Genomic DNA, 14011 nt, shown 5'->3' with positions numbered 1-14011 from the left:
AACTAGTTCCTCAGGCAGCCCCTACCCCAAGTCAGAATGTTGGTTGTGAAGTACTGTCTTCTCTTTCTATCCACAGGGGGAATTTGGGAGCTGGGAGTTGTTTTTTTTTTTTTTTCCCAGTCAGGTGGTGCTGTGCCTGGAGGAGGGACTGTGCTGAAAGGGTGACATGAATTTTTCTGCTGGCTTTGATGCAGTTGGTTTACTGCTCACCTAGGGTGCAGGAGCCTCTTAACTGGTCTCTGAATTTCTCATGAAGGGAATTGGTATGTGTATTGTTGTTGAGTTTGTGTTTCTTTGGGAGGAAGGAAAACCTGGGGCTTCCTGTTCTGCCATCTTGCTGATGCCACTCCCATCAAGTTCAAGTACCTTCTTAAGTCAAACTGGCTTTTGTTTTGTGAATGGTCATGAAAAATAAAATAACTTGGTGACATCTTACATGGGACTGGCTTTATTCTTTTCTTTGATTTCTTTTTTTTTAATTGATTTAAGAGAGAGAGAGCATGCACTTGTGGGTTGGGGGAGATGCAGAGGGGGAGAATCCCAAGCAGACTCTCCATTGATTTGACCGGAGAGTCCAGTGTGGGGGCTCAATCTCGGGACCCATGAGATCATGACGTGAGCTGAAATCAAGAATCTAATGCTCAACCAACTGAACCACCCAGGTCTCCCTCTTTCGATATTTCTTGATCACAAAGAATCAATGAAGCAGTTTGAGGCAAGTGCCTTGATAATGTTAAGGTGCCTGCAGACTTTCCTTCCTTTTCTTTTGAACTGTTAATACAGGGGCACCTGGGTGGCTCAGTTGGTTAAGCGTCCGACTCTTGATTTTGGTGCAGGTTGTGATCTCTCAGGGTTGTGTGATTGAGTCCTGTGTGACGCTTCAAGCTGGGTGTGGAGGCTGCTGAGGATTCTCTCTCTCTTCCCTCTGCCCCTTCCCCCTCTAAGAAAAAAAGAAAGGAACTTTTAGTGTAAATGTTAATACTGCAAAAAAGGGAAATGAAGTGTTAATATTATTATTAATACGGTTTTGACCTTGCAGAATTCTAGAAAGTGTCTTGGGCATTAGGGGTTTGTGAACCACACTATTAGAACTGCTACTTTAAGGGTGCCTGGATGGCTCAGTTGGTTAAGTTACCTGCTCTCTGCTTAGGTCATGATCCCAGGGTCCTGGGATCAAGCCCTGTATCAGGCTCCCTGCTCAATGGGGAGCCTGCTTCTCCTTCACCCTCTGCTGCTCCCCATGGTGTGTTCTCTAACTTACTTTGTCAAATAAGTAAATAAATAAATAAAATCTTAAAAAGAACTGCTACTTTACAAAATTATAATGGTTCCTTTCTATTCCTATTTTTACGTCTTTTAAAAAAAATAGTGAATGGTTGTTGAATTTTGTCAAATGTCTTACGTATCTGTTGAACTTGTGTAATTTTTAAAAGCCAGTTTAATGTGAATTAACTTGAATGAACTTTGTGTGTTTGGGATAAACCCACATAAGTCTTGATGTATTTCAATAATATTTTTCCATTTATCTATATATTTAATACTGCACATGTTTAAATATAAGCCACTGTTATTATTAACAGTTAATATTCAAGTTCATTCAAAAAAAAGTCTCATGAGAATATAGGATACTAATGAAATCATCAATCAGCTTTGGTAGTTCTCAACTGCTGGCCAATCTTGTTTCACCTATAACCCCACCCATTTTCCCATTCTCATTTTATCTGTGAATATTTTAGTACTATCTTTTAAAGATCCATTTTTTAAAAAGATTTTATTTATTTATTTGACAGACAGAGATCACAAGTAGGTAGAGAGGCAGGCAGAGAGAGAGGAGGAAGCAGGCTCCCTGCTGAGCAGAGAGCCTGATGCAGGACTCTATCCCAGGACCCTGAGATCATGACCTGAGCCGAAGGCAGAGGCTCAACCCACTGAGCCACCCAGGCGCTCCTAAAGATACATTTTTATAAAATTTATAAAATCATTTTTTTGATCATTTATTTGAGAGAGAGCTTGAGAGAGAGAGAGAGAGAGAGAGAGTGAGCGCTGGGGGGGAGGGGCAGAGGGGGAGAGAGAGAAAGAGAGAGAAACTCAAGCCCACTTTTTTTTTTTTCTTAAGATTTTATTTATTTATTTGACAGACAGAGATCACAAGTAGGCAGAGACGCAGGCAGAGAGAGAGAGAGGAGGAAGCAGGCTCCCTGCAGAGCAGAGAGCCCGATGTAGGGCTGGATCCCAGGACCCTGGGATCATGACCTGAGCCGAAGGCAGAGGCTTTAACCCACTGAGCCACCCAGGTGCCCCTCAAGCCCACTTCTTGATGAGCGCAAAGCCCATGTGGGGCTTGATCTCATGGCCTTGAGATCAGACCTGAGCCAAAACCAAGAGTCAGATGCTTTAACTGCATGTGCCACCCAGGCACCCCCCCAAAGTTTATAAGATCTTTATAAAATATTCCAGTTGATTCAGAAATACTAAATTTTTTTTTAAAAGATTTTGTTTACTTGAAAGAGAGAGAGAGCATGAGAGGGGAAAGGGTTAGAGGGAGAAGCAGACTCCCCGCTAAGCAGGGAGCCTGACGCAGGACTTGATCCCAGGACTCCAGGATCATGACCTGAGCAGAAGGCAGTCGCTTAACCAACTGAGCCTCCCAGGCACCCTGATTCAGAAATACTAATTAAAAAAAAATACTTGTTTAAAACAGGATCCAAACACTGTGATTGATGTATCTCTGAAGGCTTTTTTACCCTGAGGATTCCCCAGCATCTTTAATTTGTCCTTGCAGTGTATTTTTTTTTTAGATTTTATCTATTTGATTTATATAGAGAGAGTACAGGCAGGAGGAGCAGCAGGCATTGTGATAGGGAGAAGCAGACTTGGCAGGGAGTCTGATGTGGGGCTTGATCCCAGGATCCTAAGACCATGACCTGAGCCAAAGGAAGGCACTTAACTAACCTAGCCACCCAGGCACCTCTTGCAGTGTTTTTGTTGAAGAGACTGGGTCATTGTACAGTTTCCCACAGTTCAAATTTAGGTTCATGGCTTTTTTTTTCCCTTAAAGACAACTTCATAGGTGGGTGGTGTATTCTCTCATCATGATCAGAACACACAAAATGTTTCAATGTCTCTTCTTGTGATGTAAACAGCTATTGATAGATGCTTAGATCCTTTAATTTATTAGGGATCTTTGAATGATGATGTTCTTCTGTCATTCTTTATTATCTGAAATGCTTCAGTACAGTGTCATTTCTTATCAGTTACTGGTTCGTATGTGAAAGGCAGAATAAGTGCTTGATTTTTATTCATTTCCAGTTTTCAAAAATAATGATTGATTTACTAGCATCTTCGAGTTCTGACCAATTAGGGTTTTTAGGTTTGTTTTGTTCTTATTATAAACTAATAGATTTAGACACATCTGATAGGTTTCCAAATATTTTTAGTTGATATAATTTGCTCTCTAAGGGTCATCTATATTAGAATTGGAAATGAATACAGATTATTTCTGTTTTATTCTAGTTTGCATTTGTGCCGGATCCTCAGTGAAAATAAAAGCCATGATAGTTCAACTTACAGAGGTAAGACTTGTAAAAGTATCATAGCTATTATTTTTGGCTTGGTGAAAATTAATAGATGTTCTGTTTTCTGTTAAATTGTTATGAATGAAAAACGAAAGATAGGAGATAGTTCACATTGTATAAAGCCTTTATGAGATTATAATTAGGATTAAAACTATAGTTATAGTAAGACTATATATTTCTGTGTATAGATGTTTGATCTGCATAATATTTACGTATCGCTTGGCTTTTATCCTTGTGACATGGTATATTTGGCCAAATATCAGCAGTTGCTAGCTGTATTAAAAATTACAAAGGCTAGCTATCAGTCATAAACAGAAGAGAAGAGCTAACATGGGAAAACTATTCTGATCTTGTTTGCATTAGGAAATTTCCAGAAACTGAGGTGGTGTTTTTACTAAAGCTGGTTATGTTTAGGTAGTATCTGGGGATCTTATTAAAGGCAGTTGTCATGGAAAACATTAAAAGCAAAGGAGTTGTTTACTGCATATCACAAGTATGATTTATTCAGATGTAATTAAACAGGATGTAAATTTTAATTTTAAAGACTTTCACTGTGTAGCATTTATTAATTTAAAATTAGGCATTTGTATTTAGAAAAGGAGGGGCAAAAACAATTATGTCTAGTAAGTTTAAAGCGTATTCATTTGCAGCTTTCACTGAGGGTAGAACCAATAACAGTTTTTTTTAGTCTGGAAAAAATAATTTATAACCAGTAGTCTATTTTAAATAAAATTCATTATAGTTATTTAAATTATGCCTTTGTGAATAGAAGATTAAAAACTTTTTTTTAAAAAGATTTTATTTATGTATTTGACAGACAGAGATCACAAGTAGGCAGAGAGGCAGGCAGTAGGGGGAAAGCAGGCTCCCTGCTGAGCAGAGAGTCTGATGTGGGGCTCCATCCTAGGATCCTGAGATCATGACCTGAGTCAAAGGCAGAGGCCCAACCCACCAAGCCACCCAGGTGCCCCTAAAAACGTTTTTCTATAGATAAATTTACTTTTGTTTTATCAAAAATTAAATATTATCTTAATACGAGAGTGTATACTTTAAAGAACATTTGAATTTTTGAGTGGAAAGCACTTTTTAACAAATGAACCTTTTTGTTTTTTTGTCATTTGGGTAAGACCTGTGTTAACATTACTAGCTTGCACCCCAAATTATTTTCCAGTTCAGCCTGCTTATAAAGTTGCATGATCTTTCATAAAGATGTCTGAGGTTGCTATAATGCCTTTAAAAAAAAAGATTTTATTTATTTATTTGACAGAGAGAGACACAGCAAGAGAGGAAACACAAGCAGGGGGAGTGGGAGAGGGAGAAGCAGGCTTCCTGCTGAGCGGGGAGCCTGATGTGGGGCTCGATCCCAGGACCCTGGGATCATGCCCTGAGCTCAAGGTAGGCGCTTAAGGACTGAGCCACCCAGGTGTCCTGTAATGCCTTTTCTTTGAATAAGTCAGTTGACTGCCAGAATTTGTAAGAAAGTAAAGAAAGACTCCTTTCCTAAAAGCACTTGGTTACTTAACTTTTTTCCTTCTCTATGTTTAAAACAAGTTTATAACTTCTCAGTTAATTTTGATCTTGTCTGTGATTGAAATCTTATCTGGGTAAAATAAGAGAAAGAATTTTCAAAAAACTGAAATAATGTAACACAGGATGATTACTCTTCAGTTTTAAAAGGGACTGCATGGATCTTTAATAACTATCAGATTATTGTTAATTTGCATGGTTGTTCTGATTCATGTATGAAACCAAAAATAGTTATGAGTATGGCTTCATTGACTGAATTGCTGATGCTATCTTTTACCTGCCCTTGCCTACTTTCACAATACGTACATTCTTTGGCTGATAGCTGTCAACAGTCAAGCTGTGGTCTAAGAACTTCATTTGGTAGTCCATGCAGAAAACTAGGAATGTCATTTCTTCAGAATTTTCCTTCGTTCTGTCTCAGGGGGATTGAGTTTGGGCAGTGCTCAGACTCAAAGCCCTTTCCCTTTCTGCCCCTGCCTTCTCAGTATACTTTGCTCACACTACTTCTTTTTTATAAATCCCTTCCCCCCAGTAAAATATATTGTAATGGTGGCTGGTAAACATGAGTAGTCCTGATAAAACCAAGAACTAGTGTCTTCTGTGTTGAAATCCCACAAAGAATCTCTAAGAATCTCTAGAAGTCCCTTTTACTTGTGGCTGTCCTTAAAACTACTTTTTCTGAGGGGTGCCTGGCTGGCTTTGTTGGAAGAGCGTGCAGCTCTTATTCTGCAGGTCCTGAGTTTGAGCCCCATTCTTGGTGTGGAGAATACTAAAAATAAACAAAGGAAAAACCCTTCTTTTTCTGAAATGTTAGCATTATGATAAAATCTTTTATTTATTTCTGTCTATAATTATAAGGCTTGTTAAATTTTCCTCCATGTTGTAAATGTAATGTTTTTCAACTGTAGTATAGATTTTACAGGATTTTGGGGGGTTAGCCTTGGTAGTCTTAAAATACCACTTCTTGTTTCAGTGGCTAAAATACAATAGATGTTCCGAACCGTTTAAATGGGCATTTGAAAACATACGAATTGGAGACTGCCTTTGCTGTTTTGTGGATGACATCATGATTGTTTTCGTGTCATTTAGTGTCAGCAAAATGACCTGGGCTATTTGTTCTCTATTTTAATCTCCTTCTCTGATTAAGATTAGAATTTCCTCAGCTCCTATGAGCCCATATTCTTCTGGGAATTTAGTTTATGTTGTTTAGCTGTTTTGTCCTTCCAAGAGCGATTTTTTTTCCTTAAACTTAGTTATCTGGATAACTTTGATTTTATTTATTTATTTTAGAGGTAGCACACACTCCGGGATAGGGGTAGAGAGAGGGAAAGAAGCAGACTCCCCACTGAGTGTGGAGCCTGATGTGGGCCTTAATTCCATGGGCCTGAGATCATGACCTGAGCCAAAATTGAGTCAGACGCTTAACCCACGGAGCTGCCCAGGCGCTCCTAGTTTTAAAATTTTTTTTAAGATTTTATTTATTTATTTGTCAGAGAGAGAGAGCACAAGCAGGGAGAGTGGTAGGCAGAGGCAGAGAGAGACGCAGGCTCCCTGCTGGAGAAGGAGCCTGATGCAGAACTCAATCCCAGGACACCTGGATCATGACCTGAGCCAAAGGCAGCAGCTTAACCGACTGAGCCACCCAGGTGTCCCCTAGTTTTTAATTTTTGAAAAGATTTTATTTTTAAGTAATCTCTACACCTAATGTGGGCTCGGACCCACAACCCCGAGATCAAGAGTTGCATGTTCTGCTGACTGAGCCAGCCAGGTGTCCCTGGATAACTTTTAAAAACAAGTGCCTATTTGTTATAAAAGTATTATATTAATGGAAATTGAAAGCATGAAATCAACTTCCTATTTCTACCATATTACCAGATAGAAAAGTTTTTCTTTGCATTTTAGCTTTTATATAGTTCATAATAAGTATAATGAAGGCATATTTATGAAAAAGGTATAGAATATGTTTAATAATGAATTCTTCATAAGAAATTAAAATACTCTGGCTATATTTCTTTTTAAAATTTTTTTATTTTAAAGATTTTTACTTATTTGAGAGAGGCAGTGAGAGAGAGAGAGAGAGCGAGCACACAGGTTGGGAGAGGGAGAGGCAGACTCCGCATTGAGCAGGGAGTTGGACATGGTGATTGATCTGGGATCATGATCTAAGCTGAAGGCAGATGCTTAACTCTTGGGCCACCCAGGCTCCCTCTGGCTATATTTCTTTTCTTTCTTTCTTTCTTTCTTTTTTTTTTTTTAAAGATTTTATTTATTTATTTGACAGAGAGATCACAAGTAGGCAGAGAGGCCCGCAGAGATAGAGGGGGAAGCAGGATCCCTGCTGGGCGGAGAGCCAGATGCAGATGTGGGATGTGGTTGTGGGGCTGGATCCCAGGACTCGGAGATCAGGACCTGAGCCTAAGGCAGAGGCTTAACCCACTGAGCCACCCAGGCGCCCTCTGGCTGTATTTCTTTAGCAGATAATTTAGTGGACAAATTTATTTCATTGTAAAATAATTGTAAATTAATAACAATGAGGTTGTTTAAACAGTTGATAAAAGTTTTGATTTCTACCCTGTTCCTTTTTTATGACAAGTAATCAAACTAAGGGAGAAGATTTGTATTTTTAAATTTTTAAATTTGTATTTTTTAAAAAAGATTTTATTTATTCATTTGATAGAAAGGGAGATAGAGAGGGAACACAAGCAGGGGGAGTGGGAGTGGGAAAGGGAGGAGCCGGCCTCCTGAGGAGGAGGAGCCCGATGTGGGGCTCCATTCCAGGTCCCTGGGACCATGACTTGAGCTGAAGGCAGATGCTCAACGACTGAGCCACTCAGGTGCCCCTGGGAGAAGATTTTTAAATATTTTATTTAAAAAAAAAGATTTTATTTATTTATTTGACAGACAGATCACAAGTAGTCAGAGAGGCAGGTAGAAAGAGAGGGGGGAAGCAGGCTCCCCGCTGAGCAGAGAGCCTGATGTGGGGCTCAATCCCAGGATCCTGAGATCATGACCTGAGCCAAAGGCAGAGGCTTAACCCACTGAGCCACCCAGGCGCCCCAAATATTTGATGTTTTACTTGCTATTTTGCACTGAAAGAGTAAATTCCCTTCAGAAGGATAAATTGACTTTATTTTACAGCTGTTTTTAGAGCTACTTGTTTTTTCTACCTTTTTTTTAAAATTTAATTTATTTATTTGATAGAGACCACAAGTGGGCAGAGAGGGAGGCAGAGACAGAGAGGGGGAAGCAGGCTCCCCGCCAAGCAGAGAGCCCAATGCGGGGCTCGATCCCAGGACCCTGGGATCATGACCCGAGCCCAAGGCAGAGGCTTTAACCCACTGAGCCACCCAGGTGCCCCTCTACCTTTTTTTAAATTAAATGTAGGTGACACATAATAAATTAGTTTCAGGTGTACAACATAGTAATTCATCAACTCCTTACCTATACATTATGCTATGCTCACCACAAGCATAGCTACCATCCGTCACCATACAATTGTTCTACTTTCAATGAGAGGAAGGAGGTAAAGTTTTCAATATATAGAACTTAAGAAAAATATGGCCGGAAGGAGGCATTCACATGACCATTAGCCACCCCCCATTCCTTCTCCAGGGAAGGAAGCTATGGTAATTGTGAATGAGACTATTTGTGGTTGACAGTTCTCACAGAACTGCCATTTTCTTTTGTATGTATGTATGTAATTATTTTAGTTTGAATTCTTGTGGAACTAGAGAAAAGATCTAGATTTGGGGAGAAATTTCTCTGAGAGTAGGATATGGATAAAACTTGATTTTTTTTTTAAAGATTTTATTTATTTATCAGAGAGATAGAGGGGGAGAGAGCGAGCACCGGCAGACAGAATGGCAGGCAGAGGCAGAGGGAGAAGCAGGCTCCCTGCTGAGCAAGGAGCCCGATGTGGGACTCGATCCCAGGACGCTGGGATCATGACCTGAGCCGAAGGCAGCTGCTTAACCAACTGAGCCACCCAGGCGTCCCTGGATAAAACTTGATTTTATGTTGACTGGTATTCTTTATCCGTTGTCAATGTAGCACTGAGATTAAATTGACTATAATCTGAATATATTGAGGAAAACTCTGTGAAATTTGCTGGTGAGAGAAATGGTTACACTAGTTTATATCCACCTGCTGGAATTCCATGCAGTCATTGAAAATAATTTTGGAGACTTTGGTAGCATGATAAAATACTTCAAAAAGTGTTTAGGGGGGAATCAGAGTACCAAGTGATGTGCACTGTGATTGCAAATATGTAAAATTTGTAAATACATTGAAAAAGATTGGAAGGGAATGTTTAAGCAATAGTTATAGTAGTAGAGTCAAGGTTAACTATTTTCTACTTTTAGTGTTGTGTTTCTGTGAAAGTAAAAGGGAAAAAAATCTGCTAGAGGAAAGCACTAAAAGTATATTTTTCTTATTATTTTTGGTATAATTTCGAGAAGTAGGAAATATAGAGGTCTTCCCTCAGAAGTACCCACCTTTTGTGTTTAAGAGATTGTATTCTTATACTCTTTCTTTTATGTTCAACAGATTTCCAGCAGGCTCTTTATGAGTTATCTTACCATGTCATTAAAGGAAATCTAAAGCATGAACAGGCATCTAATGTTCTTAATGACATTAGCGTAAGTATATACACACACACACACAAAGACACACACGTTTTTAAAATTTAATAATTATTACATATTTTTTTGCCTTTGATACAAAGATGCATAGAGTATATAATTTGCATTTCATTTTGTTCAAAATTATAGTAGTAAATGTTTTAAGGCAATATTGGTAAGCTGTTGTTGCTAGGATGAAATAAAGATATTCTAATCTTTTTGTCTGGTTGTGAGTAAAGCAGAAAATGTTAGGTAAGCTGAGAGGGCAAAAAAAAAAAAAAAAAAAAAAAAAAACCAACCATGTCTTGTAACCAAATCACGATATACTTAATTAAAAATGCTACTATAAAAATAATTTGACTAGAATTTTTTTCTCCCAGTGTAGCATATCAAAACATTTTTTGTTTGCAGTTATGTCTAGAAATGAAATAAATTTTAAAATGTGAAAATTAAATTACTTTAAATTGAGGTTACGTAGTTCTAACTAATGCTCACTAGATGCCAATCTTCATGTTTCCTGTTAGAAAATATTAATAACTAGAGTTTTTCCTAAACTTTACATGATTTTTCTGTCTCACTCTTTTATTTATTAGAGAATTTAAGTTAGATTCAGACCAGATACTTTTCATGGGTGTTTGGTATTTGAATTGTAAGATGAGCTATCAAATTGTAAGGGTGTTGATTGTAAACCAGTAGTTGAGTTTCTTAACTTATTTAAGTGGTATATTATTCTATTATTATTAGGCTGGATTTTAACCTTATATAAATTAAATTACACAGTTGAGAGCAGCTTTCATGAGTATTATCGAGGTGTAGGACCTGGAACTTGACACCAGTATGAATTTCCCTTGTGCTGCTTTAAGCTTCTCTAGCTTTTTTGTTGTTGTTGTTAGGATAGGTAATCTCCTACATACGCTTTCTGTGCTTTTCTGAGGATGGTCACAAGGAACTTTTATGTTTAGCTGTTGTGATTTTTTTCCCCCTACATACTGAAATGTAGTTAAGCAATTGAGGTTCAATATGAGTTTCTCTTTTATCCTTAAACTGTCTCTATCTGACCACAGCAGTATTAATGTATTAATTCATGTTGGAGTAGTCTGTTTTTTTCCAACAACTAATATTCCATATTGAAAACTCTTGTCTTGCTCTTTTCTTCAAGTAGCCTGAGTACTTGGATTCAAGTAGACATGGCAGAAATTCATAGCCCTTAAGAAACTTTTGAGACTAAAGTGGTATGCAATTAAGGTTCATTCATTCTGTAAATTGGCTATTGGTATAGTCTGTTTAGGATTCAGTTCTAATGTTTTCCCCGTTTTTTTGAAAATGAACAGTCCAAATGGACTTAATACGTATTTTGTTTTTACTTAGCTTCCCCTTTCCTTTGAGTCTTTATATACACTTATGCAGCTGAATTGTCTTTCTCATGGCTTTCTCATAGTCCCATAGTCCCCTGACTTAGCCATGGAAGTGTATCTTGCATGTCTCTTAGAGCTGCCAGTTTTGTTGTTAGGATTATATTTCTTTCCTTTACTCTCTGAAAATAGGCTAGTTTAAGGGTTGCTATAGTGCCAGCAAACTAATTGCAGTGGTTGAACTTTGATCCTTACTAATGGAAAATGTTTCTAAAATTGGGTATGGGAGTAGGAAGTCAGGAGACAAATCTAGAATAAATGCTGAAGTTTTCATCCAGAAATGAGGGGAGAATTTTGGCTTAGTTTCTCCAAAGGCTACAAACATCAGTGCATAAAGAAAATAAAGATAGATTTTTGGTAATTGTTTTCATCTTCAGAGTATCTTGAGTTATGGAATGACAGCTTGTAATTGTTTTTGTATTTTTTACGATACCACTGTTCCGATACCACTAGGACTTTTGCATAAATCAGTGTTGATTCAGGCATGAGTACATTTAAAGTTGTAGATAAAAAATGTACCATTTTAACAGTAGGTTTAAGGTACCCAAATTCCTGTGGTTTCTAACATGAAACTTCACTGGAAAAGTGTCATTCATTAATGCTCTTTAATATTTTCTCAGGTGCATGTTAGATTTTTTAATCAAGTTTTTTATCAGCTTTTTTCATGGTAGACATTTAAACGTTTTTTTTCCAACTATTGTCTCTTTCTGTTTTCTCTGTATTATGAAACTTGAATTTTATTATTTAGGGGTTTGGGGTTTTGTTAGGTTTTAAGTTTTACTGAAGAGTATTATTCTGAAACCAAACTTGCTAGTGTGCTATTCTTGTATTTACTATGAATAATTATATTTTTATAATTAGGAATTTCGTGAGGATATGCCCTCCATTCTTGCTGATGTATTCTGCATATTAGGTAGGTATCAAACCTTTATTTCACCTGTAAAAGTGCTGTTTGGTAGATTAATGTACTGTGTTTAGGTAAAATGTTTTCTTTCAAATTTGTAGAAACTAGATTATATTGTTTTTTTAAATTTATAGAGAATATAGTGTTATAAGTCAAATGTTAGTATGATCACTGTTTATAAACTAGCTTTGGACACAATTTATAATTGAAATAGTTTGAGTTTTGCAGAATGTATGTTTATATAAAATTGAGCTAAATTAAGTCATTTCAAATTAAAAAAAGCTAAGTTTTTTAAAGTTTAGTTAGTCTGAATTATTCAGATTTTAGTAACCACATATTTAATCTTACTCAGTGGAGGTTATCAATAAATGTCAGAATCTCAAACTTAGGACACTCAAGAGGTATTTACTTTGCTATTATACTCTTTTGATTCTTCTTAATTTTAGAAAGAGCAAGAAGAGCCAAAGTAATCAAAAGTACTTTTGTTTTGAGGATGAGAAACCAGCTTTGGAAATAGCAACTTCTCTATTTGTCCAGAATAAATAAGAATTTATGCAAGATAAAAAAGGATATTTCTTTGACTTAGAACAAAAGGTAGTGTCCCTCCATGGGAAGCATGGATTTAAAAAATAATGTATATTATAAATTTATTTCTCTTAATTTTAGATTTGAATTAAAATAACTTTGAGCACAGTTTTCCCCATCAGTGTTATGCTTTCTAAAACTTTGATCTAAGAGAAACGTTTACCAGACATTATAATATTCACTTTAAAATTAAATAAGACATCCTCTGAGAGTTTGTCAAGCTGGAGTGAATTAATTTAGCTCATTAATCTTAATTCCTAGAATAGATAGGTTACTTAAATGTCTTACTGAGAATCTGGGAATTTGATCTCATCAATTCTGAATGCCTGGTGCTTGATCCTTCAGGATGTTTAAGATTTCATAACAGCAGTAATGTCAGAACAGGTCAAAATGTATGTGGACTGTGAATGGTAAATGAAAAGAGCAGACCACTGATGGGGTGACCGTATGTCGCACTTTTGTTTTGTTTTCCCTGGCATAATTAATAGCATCTTATTTCAATTTTATAAAACTGTCCTGGTTTGGATATAAAGTATAAGTTCATATTGTCTTTTGAATTGATTTATGCCAGCAACAACAACAAAACCTTATAAGTTTAATTTCTTAAAGCAGGTGCTAAAGGTATTACATTATGTTACATATAAATATAACTTGAAACAAATTTTAAAATAAAACAAAAATTTAAAAAATGGTTTTTACTATAAATTTATAGGACTGAAAGAGTGATTTGTAGGTAACATTTTGTGGAAGCTTTTGTTCCTTGATAGTGTCAGGAGTATGCTTTATGTCTTTGGATAATTATCAGCTATCAGTTTACTTGTAAGTTTGAGTAACTTCTTTATTGATTTATTCTATTAGGATATATTTTCCCTTTGTAGTTAGTAATATGAATTATTGTTACAAGTCATTGCTTTTTATTATTAACGTAAATTTATGAGGATGTTTGGTTGTTCTTGGGAAATTTCTTTTAGCTGGTCAGTTTTTTTTTAAAGATTTTTAAAAATTTATTTATTTGACAGAGGGAGAGAGAGATCACAGGTAGACAGAGAGGCAGGCAGAGAGAGAGGGGGAAGCATCCTCCCTGCTGAGCAGAGAACCTGATGTGGGCCTCTATTCTAGGACCCTGGGATCATGACCTGAGCCGAAGGCAGAGGCTTAACCCACTGAACCAGCCAGGTGCCCTATCCAGTCAGTTTTTGTAAGCGAAATTAGAATGGCAAACTTGGAACGAGAAATTTCCCTCACCTGTCCCCTCACTCACGCACCTTCACCGATAGCAGAAATAAAAATGGTCGAAGGATGACTCCAGACCAAACTAGGGGAATAGAAGTAAGAATGGGAGCTGCCTCTAATAATGATACTGGCGATAATAACGTAGATGCTATTTTG

General features: G+C 37.0%; 1 protein-coding gene across 16 annotated transcripts in view; it reads left to right on the top strand.

Annotated features, from left to right (window-relative positions):
- The window catches only part of THOC2 (THO complex 2), a 116211-nt gene that overhangs the window by 14150 nt on the left and 88050 nt on the right, over positions 1–14011 (top strand). For all 16 annotated transcript variants that reach the window (XR_004282853.1, XR_004282854.1, XM_032331871.1 and 13 more), the window contains exons 2-4: positions 3514–3572; positions 9648–9739; positions 11995–12046. Coding sequence is in view for 14 of the 16 variants with exons in the window: in XM_032331871.1 (XP_032187762.1) it covers positions 3514–3572; positions 9648–9739; positions 11995–12046 (203 nt within the window). In the remaining 2 variants the exon portion in view is untranslated. The remainder of the gene's footprint in view (positions 1–3513; positions 3573–9647; positions 9740–11994; positions 12047–14011) is intronic.

The sequence above is a fragment of the Mustela erminea genome, chromosome X (genome assembly GCF_009829155.1).
Source record: "Mustela erminea isolate mMusErm1 chromosome X, mMusErm1.Pri, whole genome shotgun sequence".
NCBI classification, from domain to species: domain Eukaryota; kingdom Metazoa; phylum Chordata; class Mammalia; order Carnivora; family Mustelidae; genus Mustela; species Mustela erminea.
Note: the sequence above shows the minus strand (reverse complement) of the source record. Positions and strands in the feature narration are given on the sequence as shown.